This window comes from Saimiri boliviensis, chromosome 18 (genome assembly GCF_048565385.1).
Source record: "Saimiri boliviensis isolate mSaiBol1 chromosome 18, mSaiBol1.pri, whole genome shotgun sequence".
Classification (NCBI taxonomy): Eukaryota; Metazoa; Chordata; class Mammalia; order Primates; family Cebidae; genus Saimiri; species Saimiri boliviensis.
Genome location: NC_133466.1, coordinates 29,194,391 through 29,212,425, shown reverse-complemented (window position 1 = coordinate 29,212,425; position 18,035 = coordinate 29,194,391). Strand labels below are relative to the sequence as shown.

Here is an 18,035-nt window from a genome sequence, read left to right as displayed (position 1 = left end):
ATGCTGTGTGATAGTATTTTATCCACAGTAAAATATCTTTCAAAATTGGAGTCAATTCTCTCAGACTTTGATGTTGCTTTATTAATTAAGTTTATGTGATATCTTGAATCCTTTGTTGTCACTTCCACAAGATTAAACAGAAGTAGATTTCATCACAAGTCATCACTTTCTTTGCTTATCCATAAGAAGCAACTTTTCAACTGTTCAGCTTGTATTATGTGCCTGTAGCAATTCAGTCACATCTTCAGGCTCCAGTTTTACTTCTAGTTCTTTTCCTATTTCTACCACACATGCAGTTACTTCCTCCACTGAAGTCTTGAACCCCTCAAAGTCATCCAACATTACAAACTCCTCATAATGTTGATGTTTTGGCCTGATACCATAAATCATAAACGTTCTTCATGACATCTATGATGGTAAATCCTTTCCAGAAGGTTTTTAATTAACCTTGCCCAGATCCTTCAGTTGAATTACTGTCTTTGGCAGCTATAGCCTTGAAAACATATTTTTTGAATAAGACCTGAAAGTTGAAATTATTCTTTGATCCATAAGCTTCTGAATAGATGTTGTGTTAACATATATAAGGACATTAATCTCTTTGTACATCTCTATCAGAGCTCTTGGGTGACAAGGTACATCATGGATGAGAAGTAATGTTTTGAAAGAAATTTTTTTTCTGAAGAGTAGATCTCAAGAGTGTACTGAAAATATTCGGTAAACCATGCTGTAAACAGATGTGCTGCTGTCATTCAGGCTTTGTTTTTCCATTTATAGAGCACAGGCAGAGTAGATTTGGAATAATTCTTAAGGGTCATAAAATTTTTGAAATAGTAAATGAGCATTAGCTTAATCCTAAAGTCACCAGCTACATTAGTTACAGAAGAGTTAGCCTGTCATTTGAAGACAGACGTTGACTTCTCTTCTTCAGCCTTTGTCTGCATTGAAAATCTGTTTAGTGTAGCCTGTTTCATTAATGAGCTTCTGAATAAGTACATGAAGCTCAAAATCAGCTCTTGATGTTTCACCTTGTACTTTTTGTTATAAAGATGGCTTTTTTCCTTAAATCCCATCAACCATCCCCTGCTACCTTCATTTTGTTCTTCTACAGCTACCTCACCTCTCTCAGCCTTCACATAACTGAAGAGAGTTAGGGCCTTGTTCTGGATTGACTTTGGCTTAAGGGAATGTCGTGACTCACTGATCTATTCAGACACTGAAACTTTCTTCTTATCAGCAATAGGCTGTTTGACTTTCTTATCATTTTTGTGTTCACTGGAGTGGCACTTATAGTTTCCTTCAAAAACTTTTCCTTTGCATGCATAACTTTGCTAACTGTTTAGCACAAGAGGCCTAGCTTTTGGCCTATTTCGGTTTTTGACATGCCTTCCTCACTAAACTTAAGCCTTTGTAGCTTTTAATTTAAAGTGAGAGACATCTGACTTTTTGCTTGAACACCTGGAGGACATTGTAGAAATACTGACTGACCTAATTCCAAAACTTCTGTGTCTCAAGGAATAGGGATGCTCAGGGAGAGAAAGAAAGACAGGGAATTGCCGGTGAGTAAAGAAGTCAGAGCACACACATGTATCAATTAAATTTGTCATCTTATATGGGCACAGTTTGTAGTAACCCCCCAAAATTATAGCAATTTCAAAGATCACTGATCATAAACCACCATAACAGATGTAATAATAATGAAATTGTTAGAAACATTGTGAGAATTACCAAAATGTGACATGGAGACACAAAGTGAGCACATGACATTAGTAAAATGGCACCAATAGACTTGCTTGACCCAGAGTAGCCATAAACCTTCAATTTGTAAAATATTTGGTATCTGCAAAGTACAATAAAACAAGGTATGCATGTAATCATTTGTTACTCTGAACATGACATAGGTTTTCATTCTACCATGGAATTGCAAATGGCTCTAAAATTCCCTGAATTATTATAGAAATAAATGTGTTCAAAATGAAAATAATGGCTCAGATATTATTAAATTATTAACCAATATGAAAAATCAAAACTATGAATAGAAGCTTAAGGTATGAGCCAATGTGGCAACTTCAGTTTTATAGACAGATGCATTTATAATTTGTGTGTATATATTTAGTTCTTATAGTTTCATGTATTTACTGTCAACATCAACAACACTGTAACTTCCAATCAATGTGTCTGCAAAAGGATCTTGACTTTGTAATTCCTTACTCAAGTAAAAATCAATATAGGAATTAATATCCAAGCCAGTTGTAGCAAGGTGGCCAGAGCCATCTCAGTGGGTAGATTTAAAGTTGGTTATCACTTATTTTTGACCAGAAGGAAATTTAGAATAACTACTGGTTTGTGAGATATCATGAACTAGTGTAAGGTCTCAAAGGTTTTCCACTTATTGTATCAGACGTAATCCTGAATATCTACCTGTTTTATGAACCATATAAGTCACAATAATTGGCTCTTTTAGTTCATCAGTTTTGCTTTCTACAAATATGATTTGCCTTTTCCATAACAATTTCTTCATTTAGAAATATTTGAGAGTCAATCTTCCATAAAATATTGTAAAAGTAGCTAAATGAGAGCCAATATCATAAGCATTATGTTTGGAGTGTTCTTAGGACTAGAATAAAAGTAGGCTTTGACCACAATATCTTATTTTTCAAGTGTATATATCTGGACATTTTTGCTGACAGGTGAAATCATAAGATCTTTAAAATGATTAATAATTACCTTTTATTCTTTTAAAGAAATATGGAGGTACAGAGAATCAAAGACCTTGCCCATCTAAAGAAGAATTTCTCATCACTGCTACCCTTGAACCTGACTTCTCCTTTTAGTTTCATAGCAGTAAATCTCTGCAGCATCAGCAGGTGCAGCCATTAACGACTCAATGTCCCTGCAGCCAATGTTTGTCTGTTCTATTTATTCCCATTCCTGACATGTCACTGAATCAGGCCATACCATGAACAGATATTAAAAAATACTGCCTTTCTATTAATTTTGAATGACCTTTTAATCTACATGTAAATTTGAATTGTATGAAAGCACATCAAATTTCACCAGCAGATAAAGAAGGGGATCAAGAGAGGCCACAGACCATAGCACTTATATCTCAGAAGCCAGCATTAGGGGAGAAAACAAAAATAAAAATCCTCACAAATAGAGGAAAGTAAGAAAGAATTTTCAATTTAAGACATCAAAGAATAGGGATTAAATTCATGCTCAGAGGTTCATGAAATAACTCAAACTCGCTAGCTGTCAATTGTGACAAATAAGCTGCTGGGGAAAAAAAAATCAGATTATGCAGAATCCTTCATCCTTTTCAACTTTCACTATGAATGTAGGTGCCTCAGTTAAGATTCAAAGTGCATATGTACAAACAAAAATAATTTTAGCATTCTTCAGCACTTTGAAAGGTAGTTAATTTAACTTAGTAAGTGAATAATTAAAGTCATAGGAATGTCCTCATGGGATTAGCTAACTGAAAACTCATCTCTGATAATATTAAAAGTGGCATCACCTCCTCCTAGAGTAAAACAAAATTATGAATGTCTAGTAGAACAAATCATGTCAGCATAAAATCTAAATAAAGATATACAGATTATATTTTAATGTGCAGTGAGTGTAATAACACTTATTTAAAATAATGCACTATTCTATTTTTAAGAATTAAATACTTTGTCTCTGAAGTTCTTCTTTAGGAAAAATAACTGGTATTCAATCAGGGAGAATTAGAAACTACTAAAAAAATGTGACTTGGATTCAAAGTGAAAAGATAAGCATGCACAGAGATGATTTAACAAATCGGCAAGCTCCACATGATTAAGGTGTATCTAGAAATAAAAATCATTGTTTTCATAAGAGAAATTGAATAAAGATATCGCACCATCAGTAACCTCCAGCTGAGCTTTTGCTAAAATGCTTCCTGCCACAGTTAAGGCCTGGCAGATGTAGTAACCTGCGTCGGAACGTTGAATGTTGGTGATTGTGAGGTCTCCTGTTGGTGACACTGAGCATCTACTGTTGGGCTGCTGGGGCTGGTTTGGGAAAAGTAGGTTCTGTGGAAGCAAACACAATCTCATCAGTATTCTTTTTACTTAAAACAATGTTAATAAACGCTACTACAGTTAGCAAACATAATGGGAAAAAGAAAATACATAGATTAAAAAATATATGGCACAGAAATGTTTAATGCCACACAGTGGGTTTCATTGATTGATAAACTTTTTCCAATTCATGGTGAAATAATACCATCCAAAATGTCAATATCTGCTAGCTGAAAGTATAGACATTTTTGTTTTTAAAGAATAGGGATCTTTATCCCAGCCTGATTTTCTGCTAGTTACTTAATGTCTTTGAAACTGGTTTCTTCACCTGGAAAATGGGCAAAACAGCTCTAATCTGACTCAACTTGAAGACCTTATGAAGATCTGGCCATAACATTAATTGTGTATGGGTTCTATAAACAGCACAGCCCTGAAGAATGCAAAATATAATCGCCGTTAATCATTTGAATACTTGATGGACTCAGTTGAATTTTTCCCGAAGTTGTTCAAAAGTGTGTGACAGAGAGCTGACTCTACTGCTATAAAGTTTTTGCAGCTTTGAATGGAGCTACGAATAAATGTTACATTTTAAGCAAGATTAAACAAATTACTGTAGATAAAAAGAAAATGTAGAATTTTTCTAAAAGTGTATACCTTAAACAATTTCATAGTATTACTTTCTTTTAAAAACAATATTACTTTAGTTTACGCTATATCTCTTATTAAAAATATATTGCCTAATCACAACTTGTAAAAGTTCCGCTATGAGAGGAGTAACATTAATTTGGATGAACTATGTTGCTTTACTGTTGTTCAATTAAGAAAAACATTTGAGTATAATAAATTATATTGAGGCATGTTTCCAAGTTGGATTATAAATAAGAAGATATCAATTTTTATGTTGTATTTACTTACAAAAAAGGACATAATAACCCTCTGGGATCTGTTTCTCCATATAGTAATTAATTTTCCAGGTTTGTAATTAAACAGTTTCAATACGTTGCAATCAGGAGGTAATAACATTCAATTAAAGGCACAGGACACATTTTCACCTTAAAATGTTTTTACCCTTGAAGTAATACCAATGGAAGAGGATAAAATAGGGTATTAACACTTTTCAATTATGCTAAATGACTTTAATCCAGCAAATGATGTCCCACTTTAATTAGAAGCTCTTCTCTTTATTGCAACATGATGGATGTCCACTTTATTAGATTCAAGTGTGACACTATAAGCCCACTTTACATAAACATTACCATGTTATTAAACTCCTTCTAAAAGGAGTGATGTTTGGTAGCATGTCAGAAATGTAATTTCGATATGCTATTGACCTCATAAAATGTGTACTACTGTATAAGGCTAGACATTTTCATGCATATGAAACACAATTTGAGAATCAGCTGATTCTACTGTAGATTCCAAATGTATTACCAAAATGAAGCAGCTAAAAGAGAGAATCTAAATTTTCAAGTCATTTGAAAATGATACAATAACTCAAAGTGCACACTTTCCTACAATTAGCTGTTAGAATACTAATTTACATAGCACTAATACATCAGAGGGGCTTTATTCTCCATGGGATCTCATCCTCTACGATGTACCATCAGTCCACCTTCTAAATGATTCTTTGACATGGAAAATGGCATTACATGAAGGTTAACCCATCAGCTTTATTCCCTGCTTACGTGACATAGGCAAAAGAAAATGGATTGCAAGAAAAGCTGGGAACTTCACAGCTCTTCCTGCCTTGGAGAGTGTCTGGGTATCCTATTAGAGCTAATTGGCATTATCAGCATATATTGAGGAATATGGACCATTAAGTCCAGGCTTTTAACTGTTTCTACTGATGGATGGTCATAGATCACTGTAAAAACTGGATACTAGAGATAGTAAGACCAATTTATTTTTTCCCAATATTCCAATTCATGATTTGAAAATTTGCTCAAGCACTTATCTCTTGTTATCATTCACAGTATTTTTTTTCTCTCTCTCCTTCTTTCACCCCATCCCTCTCTATCTCTACCCCTGTCTCTGTGATGGGAGAGAGATAGGTGAGGAAAAGAAAACTAGCCATAAGATTTTGTGTAATCTTTAACATTAACATATCTAGAATTATATGCTATTTTGTTAAATGCAAAAAAAGGAATGCTATTTTTTATTTATTTTGAAACCATTACAAAAAATGTAGCATATTTAAATACCATGTTTATTAAACTACAAGGCCAATACACATTTTATGAACTACCTTGTAATTCAACTTGGAGCCACTTTAGGGGATGTGATTTACACATGATATGGTTTTATCTATATACTAAAAAGGCACGTTATAATGAGACTTCATTCAATACATGGATATAAAGTGTAAATATGCAATGATCAAATTGCTTTACATCATATTTACTATCAGTGACACAACATCTTGCTTAACCTGCGTAATGTGTAAAGCAATTTTATATGTAAACCGACTGATTCATTTAAACTTTACTTGTGTGAAGTAACATGTATTAGCTCTGTATTTAAGATTAAGAAAATGAGCTTCAGCAAACTTAAATACCACTACAAAGGTTGTACAATTTATAAGGTGGAAACTGGATTTTGAATTCTCTCCTTTTTCTGTATATGTGTATATGTGCATTTATATGTGTATGTGTGTATCTGTGTGTATGTGTCTATGTGTGTGTATATGTATGTATGTGTGTATGTGTGTGTTTCTATGTGTGTGCATGTGTGTGTATGTGTGTCTTTGTGTATGTGTGTGGTACATGCGTGTGTCTGTGTGGTGTGTCTGTGTGTATGTGTGTGCCTGTCTCGCCATGTGGGTGTATATGTATATATGTCTATGTGTGTGTGTGTGTGTGTGTGTGTGTTTAACTGTCATGTTGCCTTACACTCACTTTAGAGTCTGAGACACTAACATCTGAAAAGAATTTAAAAGCGAAGAGTCAAAGGACTCTATGTGTAGAAACCTATTTTCTAATTACTAAATTATAAAGAAGATTTGAGAGTTAAGGCCTGGAACAGTTCTGATGTGGGATAAGGCAATGGCCATTATCTTTCCTTACATTCCCATCACTACATTTACATTCCACAAATCCCAAGAGGAGATTTGAGGAGAGTTGAGTAAAGAATAAAAGGCCATTTGTCCATCAAGACTCAGCTGTTAGAACTGCTAGCTGGGAGCTGTACAGGAATTTATAGAAACCCACAACAATTAAGAGGTAACAGCTGAGCAGAACTTCTAAAGGTTTCCTTGCACATATGCATGTTGCAGATAAACATATATAAGCTTTAATCAACAGAGTCTTCAAATGCAACTTACATTTCCCATCTCTGGCCAAGGTTTTAGATTTCCAGAGATGTTTAATAATGATTTCCATTATTTCCCCCAAACTTTTTCTGGAACATGTAGTAATAACAAAAAGTGATAAGGAAGACCACGAGTAGGTCTCTTCCTCAGAATTGGCCTAGAAGTGCATATTTCTAGAAAGTTTAGATTGAAAATATCTCCAGGTCCCATAGGAATGCACAGATAAATTCTTAGGCATATAACACAATTTTTGATCTAGTTTAAGCTGGAAATTTCACTCATTGCCTATGAACCTAGAGGCTGAGCACTTGTCCAAGTCTGGACCAAGTTCTAAATGAGAAAACTAGTGTATCCAGTTGACTTTTCATAGAGACTCTGAGAGGCTATGTTTCCCAGAGTGGGAGCTGGAGAGGACAAACCAGAGCAGAGCAAAGACAAGACAGCTATGGGTTCCTTCTAATGTACTGTGTATTATTTACTGTCTAACCCCACTATGGATGAATCCAGGAAGAACAGCAAAGAAAATATTTATCCTACTCTTAAACGGAAGCATGCTTTAATTAAGGATAAGAAAAGTCATATATGCTGCATATCTAAGAGAGAGGATTGAAATTAAATTCTGGGCCAATTAAAAAAAATATTTTCCATATCACAGAGACTGCATATGTCCTGACTTTATCATACCACTTAACTCAATGCAAGAAAACAAAATTAGCTTTACATTCACAGATTTTAAATGGCTACAGAGGTTTCAGTTGGACTTTTAAAGGTAATTTTGTTATACTGCTTTATTACTATTCTGTGTAAGAGACAGAATTTTGAAAAAATTAGTACTAGAAAATAAAGAATGCTATTACTAGAACATCTGACTCCCACTTATTTTTAAACTCATTAGTTTCTTTTTCAGAAATAAAATAAATTCAAACATTGAGAACAAGAGAAGCAAGGCAAGCTTTGAGGCGCAGCAGAGACAGGGGAAGTTCAGAGATTTCAGAAAAGCAGTGAAGCCTCATACTCACCTGGCTGCCTTCTTTCTGCCAAAAAACAGCTGGCTGTGGGTTTCCTTTAGTTTCACAGGGAAATGTCACTGTTCGACCTTGAGCAACAATCTGATCTCTTGGCCGAACCACAAACTGTGGGGGAGCTATAATTTAAAAGAAAAGAAAGTGTGTAAATATCAACCATTGACAAAGAAAAATATATCAAGGAGAAAATATAGTACTATGTTGATTGCTCAGTGCCAGAGAGAGACTACAGTTTTTTTATTTACCTTTATACACTTCTCTAAACACAAAAAGAAAGACATTATATTCACTCAAATGTGAGGAAAGAAGCAGATTTTTAGTAGACATGCTTTAAATGTTGTACATTGCAATCCTTTGGCCTATAGATACTTGCATAGGAAATTAGTTTTTTTATGATTTTAACATTTTTAAGGAAAAACATGAATGCTTAAGTTGGTTCTGCTTTTTAAATAAATAAAGATAAAAAAGAATCACTCTCTTATTCGACCATCTCCTTCCTCTAAAGTCAATCTATTGATAAACATTGGTTGTTTTTGTAGTAACTACAAGAATTATGTAAGGCACAGGGATACCAGAAGGTGTAAAACACGATCTCTATTCTTAACTTACTTATATTCTAGTATCCAAGAGTTGAAAGATTAAAGACATTGAAGAATTGAAGACATGGAAATTACATACAAGGATAATCAGCAATGTAAATAAATGTATTAAAATGGTTGACTCAATCTAATTTATTTCATTTAGATAGATAAACATTAGTCAGGTAATTACTATGTTCCCCTACTGAGCACTAAAGATACAGAGATGGAACGCTTTTATTCTGCAGCCATCAAGACGCTTGTAGTCTAATGGAAATGAAAAACACAATGACAATGACAAAAGTGAAAACAAAATTAAATCAACACTTGCTAAGACTGCCGTAAGTGCAATGGTAGAGATAATCTCAGAGCACAGTGGAGGAGAACTTAAGTTTTTGTATGTATAATAAATTTAGTGAGGCTTAGGAAAAAGAAATCCCTTTGTGTTGTCAAACCTATGGAAGGCTCTGTGTAGAAAATGGGCATTATGGGAGCTTTGAGGTAAATGGAAAAATGAACACATTCCAAACCAGGAGATTATGTAGCAACGTATAAGAAGCAAGAACAAACTTAGGAAACAGTGTGTAATTTGGCAGGATGGAGGGCCCAAGTTAGGTAAACGCTTGTGGCTACAACGCAGGGTTTAAGAAGTCAAACTGAGGATTTTATTCTGACCTTTTCTAAGCTGAAAAGTGACAGATGCGAAGGATAATTTTTGGCAGCTTTTACCCTCTAATGAATGTAGCACGGATTGGAGGGAAAGGCGCTTAGTCTATAAAACAAGGAGTCTGCTGGAACCCAGCAAAACGGTTCAGATGAAGCTAACGAGATCAAGACATAAGTAATTCCTTTATTACATTCGAAACTAAAACAAAGCAATAGGGGTAAAAATCCTAAGAAAGTTCAGATTTAAAGGGTGGTCTAATGATAATGAGAGAGAATAAAGTGAAAGACGGTACGCGGTGTCGTTGGAAGTTTTCATAGGGGCATCTCCCTACCAAAACACATTTTTGTTGAACAGAAAACACTGTGCATTCCATGGATCTTCTAAGAATTGATTTTTACTTTAACTAGCTGCTTAGGCTAGAAAACTGAGACCAAGAAAACACTTTAAAATCAACTGTAATTTTTAGGACTCAGTGGTACTCTAAAGCCCTCGAACAATAAGTGATGTCTGGTAAAAACTGTCACCTGAAATCATGTCAATCCTTCAGGGGAAAAGAAGTGTAGGTCCAGGAATGAGGTAAATGTACCGCAGCCCCAAACATGCAACCAGGTCCTCATCCTTGCAAGAATGCTAGCATAGAAAAAGCAGCAGCATTTTTCCAAACAATTCATTGGGATTTGTATAGACTTATTTTTTATGTTCTATTATACTGCCTCCTAGTTCAACGCATCTAACACATCCCCCAGGGACAAACGGGATAAATCTACTAAGTGAAATTTTCTTCTATAACTATAGATAACAGAAGACTCATTCTAGCAGTATGGAGAATCCAGATTTATGAATCTGTTTGGACAGAGTGTGGTATACATTGCCTTGTATTTTCAGAAGATTACTTGCTTTTAACAATCTTCTTGTTATTTCTATACAATTTTCCTGAATCAGCAAATACATTGATTTTTGTTTCTAATGTTTTCTAATAAAATGATAGTTTAAACAATGTTACAAAATTACTTTAAAGAAAACTCTTAAAACACTGCAGTGACCATTTTTCAGTAGAAATGTGAAACCAGGTATTTGTACCAAAAAAAGGCTTAAGGTTTGTGTCGATAATCTGGAATACTGTAGAAAAATTATCTTTGTTATGAAAAAGTTAGGAATGAGTATATGGTATCTCTTTGTAATCCTATAAAGAAAAGTAATAGTGTCAATATGGACACTTGCTAAGTGAGAGGTATTAAATAAACTACCATGTATCTAAAATTATTAAAAATTCAAAACTCAGTTCAGTCAAAATCAATCATTTACAAGACTTGAATAAAAATCACCTATTTAGCTTATTAGTTAATTTATACTGCTTTTGACCAGAAAGAATTTAAATTACTTCACATAAGTAGTTAGTAAAACCTTGGAGTCCTGGATATTCCATCTAGTCCTTCCTTTCAAATTTTTAAAATAAATTAAATGGAAATACACATGATTGACATTATGAAATAAAATCATGAAATATAAGCATATATTTATATATTTTATATTTTTAAGCACATTATTCTTCATCTATCTGTCCAGTAAAATTACCAGTCTATATCAGTAAAATTACCATCTGTACTTTAGAAGTACAGACTTCCATGAATTTAATTTTAAAACTTTTGAAAATTTTTTTTTGTAGATGAGTGGTATTGCAAAATGCTCTTGACATCCAGATACTACAATTTTAACCCAGCTGCTAAAATACAGTCCCCAAAATAAGGACTGGCAAATGACCACATCTATGCATCCACTTTTCTGAAAAGACATAATTCATCCATTTATTCACTCAAAACGTATTGATCAGCCAGTATAATGATGCATTCTGCTTGGTACAGGAAATGGGAAGCCAAATAAAATTGCTCTTGCCCTATGGCAGAGGCTTCCAAGTAAACATATAAATAAATATACAAATATAGCAAAATGTGATTTTTGAGTGAAAACAGAAAAAACGCAGAAGGCATTAGGGGAGAAAGAGTAGAACAGAACCAATCAGGCCATGCTGTGAGGGAAAAAAGAGAAAAGGTTCCAGGACATGGCTACACTAGAGCTGTACTTCAGAGGACAAGAAAGAGTTGACTAGGTGAAGAGTGGTAAGGTCACTTGGGACAAAGAGAAGCAGTACACAAGGCAGAGACCCATTGAACTGGATTTTTAGGGGTGTGTGAAAGATTCTGACAATAAAAGAAATCTGGGACCTAGAGGTGATATAGATAAGGCCAGATCATCTCTGCTAAAGGAGTGTCACATTTTGTCTTTATGAAGATTTGTTCAAAGACATTTTAGTAAGAAAGATATAATCAGATTTATATTTTGGAAAGGGTGCTTTGGAAGCAGTGTAGATGAGGATTGGAGAAACAGTAAAGTCAAAGAGCTGGGAAATGTTTGCAATTTGAGGCAGAAAATGCAGTTGAGAATTTGTATTTATAGGAGCACCTAAAGATAACATTTCATCAGTACTTCTACAGGACAAAGAAATTCTGCAAATTCACAGCATGATATTTACCACTGACAGTATAATCTAAAAAGGCCAGGAAATTCTAATTTCTAGAGCTTTTATCCAATTCTGGATACATGAAAGACCGCTAACAAAAAACTGTCAGCATCTATGTTATTTATCTTATAAAATATATTTTCATGTGATGTTTACTTATATTGTACATTTACTCCAAGTTGTAAATGTGCTGTATTTCAAATGCATCCAACAGATTATTGTCACCTGAACTTATGCCACATTGATCTTGCTGGAACTAAAATCGTCTTATTATTTTTTAATTAAAAAACTTAAAAATATAGAAACATTTATCAAAGCAAAAAATTTGAAGAGTGTTCAAGTCTGTGAAAATATACATCCTTTCCTACAATCACCTGAAGGTGGAACAAAGAAACGGATTGCATCAATCACTTTTACTTTTGTAGACTCTCTCTCTACCCAAGATCTATATTGCAATCTTTCGTGAAGGGATGTCAGCTGAAGGAATTTACTTTTGAGGTTTTAAATGAAAAATTGCATCAATAGTTCTTCCGATAATACTCCACAGTTTCAGTATCTCTGCCAGGTGGCACTGAAAATGGTCTGAAAAGACAGTAGTTGGCTGATGACATCAATGGGAGGGAGGAGACAGAGGTGCCATTTTATCAACACAGCACAATACACAAAGTGTGCTATACATAAAATAGATTTTCTGTAATGACTCCCACTAAATATAAAAAGACCACACAATTAGGTCCTCAAGATGACAATTCCAAACACACATTTAAACCCAATGTGAATTAAAGAGATTGAGTCATAAGCTCCAGAAGAATATGCCCGTTACAAAAATGGCAATTCTTTTATATGTCTCTAAGAAGACTATAAAATAGATATTCATATTCTGTCTAAAACCTGAAAGCACTGGACAAATATTTTGTAACTATGATGTAATATCCTACTTGCTTAATCTGTGAGGTGATTATACCTGATTGCTTCAGCTGTAACTAGAAATGAAATAAAGCAAACAGTATGGTACAATTCAGTGTTTAATCAACACTTACAAGTTAAAAAACAATAGCTCTCTAAGAAAAGTATGTTGTATGGTTTCCAGAGAAGTAGACCCAAATACAAAAAGGTCAATTTAGATTAGAGGTCTGGGGCAGTTCACTTGAAACTGTGTTTTGAGAATTTAAATACAATGCACAGTAAATTAGATTTGATTTCTGTTAAATTATGCTTTGATACTGCATTCAGCCCAAGCTGGCTTCAATCAAAGTCACGCTGTAGCTCTGTTATGCTAATGCCTGCTGGTGGTAGTGAGTGGGCGATATGGGAATCAGAGGGCTGAACGTGAGTGGGAGGCACAGGCCGTGCACGAAGTGGGGTTTGAGATGGGAGGATGAGGACCCTAAAAGTTAATCACATCATGTTCGGAGTTGTTTCAACAGGAAAATATGACTTGCTACGGCAGGCATTAGCATGGAGACAGTCATACAACATCTAGGAACATTCGTATGTGACACAGGGTGAATACAGGCACGCTCAGCCACTCTTTTTCTTTGGATATAATTTTATGCCTGAATGAATAAACTTTTAATTCTATAATAACCATTTTGAATTTTTTGACAAACTCAAGTAGAATTTTTTTACTATATCATATATTTGCTTGTTAAATACTAATGTATTCTACAAGCATATTTAAGAAGTATCTCTTCCATCATTTGCTTGAGTTAAAAATTCACTTAGTCACAAACTGTTTAGTACGATGGCAATAATTAACATTAATTGAGTGTTTATTATATGCCACCGTTTGTGTTCAAACCTTCAAAAGCATTATCTCACTTCACATTTGAAAAGCGTTATACTTCAACTACTGTTATAATGATGTAAAACCAGTAAACTGAATCTTATGAAGGGCATAAGTAACACAGCTTTTTATTTTATTTTATTTTATTTTAAGTTCCAGGGTGCGTGTGTAGGATGTGCACATTGTTATACAGGTAAGTGTGTGCTATGATGATTTGCCGCACCTATCAAACCCTCACCTAGGTATGAAGTGTAGCATGAATTAGCTATTTGATGCTCTCCTTCCCCCTGCACACACCCCCTCTACTGGCCCCAGTGGGTGTCGTTCCCCTCCCTGTGCCTATGTGCTCACATTGTTCAGCTTCCACTTACAAGTGAGACCATGTGAGAAACACAGATTTCTTAAAGTTAAGTTAGATTGGAGGACAGGTTTGACTTCTGGTTTATTCCAGTGCCACAGTAGGAACTCTTAACCAGGCATCCCCAAACTACTGCCCGAGGGCCGCATGCGGCCCCCTGAGGCCATTTATCCAGCCCCCCCGCCGCACTTCAGGAAGGGGCACCTCTTTCATTGGTGGTCAGTGAGAGGAGCACAGTATGTGGCAGCCCTCCAACAGTCTGAGGGACAGTGAACTGGCCCCCTGTGTAAAAAGTTTGGGGATGCCTGTCTTAAACACTGAGATGCCAGATTAATATGGTTCCTTTAGAACCAAGATCTGATTAACTAAAAATTCATCATGTCAAGTAGAATGATAGGATTTTAATGCTATAACTTCCAATATGATTTGACAAATCATAACATTACGTTTTCCTTGAATAATTGTTTTTACTATTGTGGTAGCATAAAATCCATTATCTTTCTTTTTCTTATACTACCTATAAGTATAACCTTTCCTAAGTACACTTTCTTCAAGTTACTCTTTATTCATAAACCTGTAGTGCTTTTCATTTCACTGCACTGGAAAGCTACAATGCTTATCAGAGCCATGCTTGCAAATTATTCTTCTCAGTGTAGCATTTTGGCTTCCATCAGCTGACCCAAGATTTTCCCATCCCGACACTCATTTGTCCCCAGACTAGCTCTAGCATTTCAGCAGAGCAGTCTACTTTCAATCACTGGCATTTGCTTGGTCCTGTGGTTAACCCACCCTGATATCAATTATCCTTTGGTCCTCTTTGTCAACAACGATTAACCCGAACAATCTCTGACCTTGTGCTTGTCTTGTGTTCCTTCCCATTTACGACACTTGCTCTTGCTTGCATTGCCTTGCTTCTCTACTTCCCCCAGCCTATGTGTCTGGACTTTCTCAGTTCAGTTTGAAGTTTTTACTGGTAAGGGGTGCTGTCTACTATTTAGCAAATAAATGCTGTATTTATTTCACCTAGTGAATGCTAAATGAATTCCTGGGAATAGTACATTTTTTAAAAAATAGAATCCTTGATCTAAAGAAAATAGTTAGTATTTTTTCCATCTCATTATACCTAAGGAATAATACACTTATTATTATACCTATTCCATTATACCTACATACATACCCACCAGTGAGAGGGACTTTCTATTGCAGTAGTAAATATGGTGTCTGGAAAAAAAAATGGTTTGAAAAGAAAACTAATTGATTTTGATATATGTTGTTTCAAATATGTTGTTTGAATACAAATCTAACTGATTCGTATATGCACTTTTGTAGAGGGTGCTGCTACACCAGGTTGAAAATTTATGTCCCAAAGACTATAAATGAGTAGCCAACATTCCAGAGTAACAAAAGCACTATAGACAAATCAAGGCATCGTATAACAATGGATTTTAAAAGTGTTCCTGCAAAAAATTGTTAACAGGCTAGTCTCTACCAACAAGAAACAAATAGTGAGAAATCATTTCTTTACAATGCAATATAGACCGTAGTAAGAAATAACTGTTCACTCAATTTATACTCAACTCAGGTTGGGTTCTAACTGATACTTGATTGTTTCTTCAACTTACTTACTTTTATTTTATTTTTACTATGTAACATTTTGCTTGATTTCAAAAGATTTTCTGTTCATATTGGAAATGCATACACACTGTCATGGAAATATTTTATTTGAAGCTTATTAACACATAATTCATCTCAGAGGAAGCAATGTATTTATAATAGAAAATATAAATTAGAAATATAGGATTTAAAACAATTACTTTTATAAAGACCGTTTAATCACATTTTACTCATTTGTCACTGTTTCCAGGGAATATAAATGATCAGATTGCTAAATTACCTCTCTTTCTGTTTTTACAGAGTCTATGGCAATAAATCTCTTAGATGAGTGATACACTTTCTTTCCCACCCGTTACTTACTTGTAGCTAATAATAAAATCCTGATTACATAGTAAAATGCCAATGTCTATACCTGATATGGTTTGGCTGTGTCCCAACCCAAATCTCATCTTGAATTGTAGCTCCCATAATTCCCAGGAGCTATAGTTGGGAGTAGCAGGAGGGACCCAGCGGGAGATGATTGAATCATGGGGGCGGGTCTTTTCCCTGCTGTTCTTGTGACAGTGAATAAGTCTTGCGAGATCTGGTGGTTTTATAAAGGCGAGTTCCCCTGCACAAGAGCTCTCTTGCCTGCCATCATTTAAGATGTTCCTTGCTCTTCTGCCATGATTGTGAGGCCTCCCTAGCCATGTGGAGCTGAGTCAAATAAACATCTTTTCTTTATAATTTACCCAGTCTTAGATATGTCTTTATTAGCATCACAAGAACAGACTAATAGCTTTTCTTTCAACAATAATCATATATATGTATATATGCTTCTTCAGTGTTAAAATGAAAAGTACTAAATGATTTACTGCTTTTAAAAATATGAAAAAATAAATAATCAAACAGAATGGAATGACTACTGTGAATTATAATCCTTAGATTCTTCATCTTTTTAGACTTCATATTCTACTCTACACCCATGGAAGGCTTCACATGTACATATAAATTACATTCATTCCCTGTATGAGTAAAACATGTTACTATTACACAGTTATTACTGTATAGTTTGGAAACAATCTTGGAATTTGTTGGTTGTGAGATTAATTTTGGAGGGTTCATATAAAATCAGAATCCTCCCCCACCAAAAGAATTCTCAATTATTCAAAATCTGATTACTTCAAATAGGCAATGAAGTCAGTCAATAATTACACAGTATGACTACAAAATAAAAGAAGTGGCTTTCTCAATTGCCATGTGTTGCAACTGTAAAGCAATTCCAAAGTGGGTCAATGACACTGAATTTATTTTGGTAAGTGTGATACACACTCCCTAAAAACATGTATATGTTTTGTGAAAGTGGTTCAAACCATTTTCTTTCATTTAGAGTCACACATAATGTGCTCTTGCCTAAAATGGAAGTAAAAATATCAAAATGAAACAATTTGACAATAATATAGAACAGAAAGAATGCTTCTGAAAAGAATTAACTCATTTAGTTCAAAATGTCTTGCATTTTTGGATCTTATAAGTAAGCAAATACAAACAGTGTTATAATGAACAGCTACAAGCACATAGCCATTTTTACTTGGGTCAGTGCCTTAACATATTTGTTTTTGTTTTTGAAGGCAAAATATTACTGGAAAATACCAGAGTAATAAATTTGTACAAAAATGAATTCAGATGTTACATGGTAATTTAATTCATAATACTATTCAATTATTTTTTTAAACAACATTAGTGATTTTATTTTGTGTTAGAGAGTACCAAGATCTCTGTCCTCTGGAAGTCACCTCCTACCAGAAGAGACATGCATGGAAACAATCAAGCATGTTACAACACACGTTACAATTGTGTTGTGACATGTTACGATACAGTGAGAGTTGTAATACAGTACATACTAAGCAAAAGAGTGACTTGACTCAACTGGCCTTTTACAGCTGGAGAAACCAGAGAGAGAGAAAGAAAAAGAGGAAAGAGATGGAGGGGAGAGGGAGAAGAAAAGAAAGAGAGAGAGAAGAAGAAAAGAAGACAGAGGGGGAAAGAGAAAAAAAAAATTGATTTGTTCCTTTAGATTAAGTTGGTAAGGAAGGATGGGTGGGACAGTGTACCTCCCAGAGGAGAAATTTCAGGCAGTATGTCAGAGATAGGAGTTTTCTC

At 34.6% G+C, this 18,035-nt stretch overlaps 1 protein-coding gene across 17 annotated transcripts in view; it reads right to left on the bottom strand.

The window, feature by feature from the left end:
• The window catches only part of ROBO2 (roundabout guidance receptor 2), a 1,294,416-nt gene that overhangs the window by 94,218 nt on the left and 1,182,163 nt on the right, over positions 1-18,035 (bottom strand). For all 17 annotated transcript variants that reach the window (XM_074389490.1, XM_074389491.1, XM_074389492.1 and 14 more), the window contains 2 exons: positions 8,367-8,491; positions 3,881-4,052 (listed from right to left, as the gene is read on the bottom strand). In XM_074389490.1, the coding sequence (XP_074245591.1) occupies positions 3,881-4,052; positions 8,367-8,491 (297 nt within the window). The remainder of the gene's footprint in view (positions 1-3,880; positions 4,053-8,366; positions 8,492-18,035) is intronic.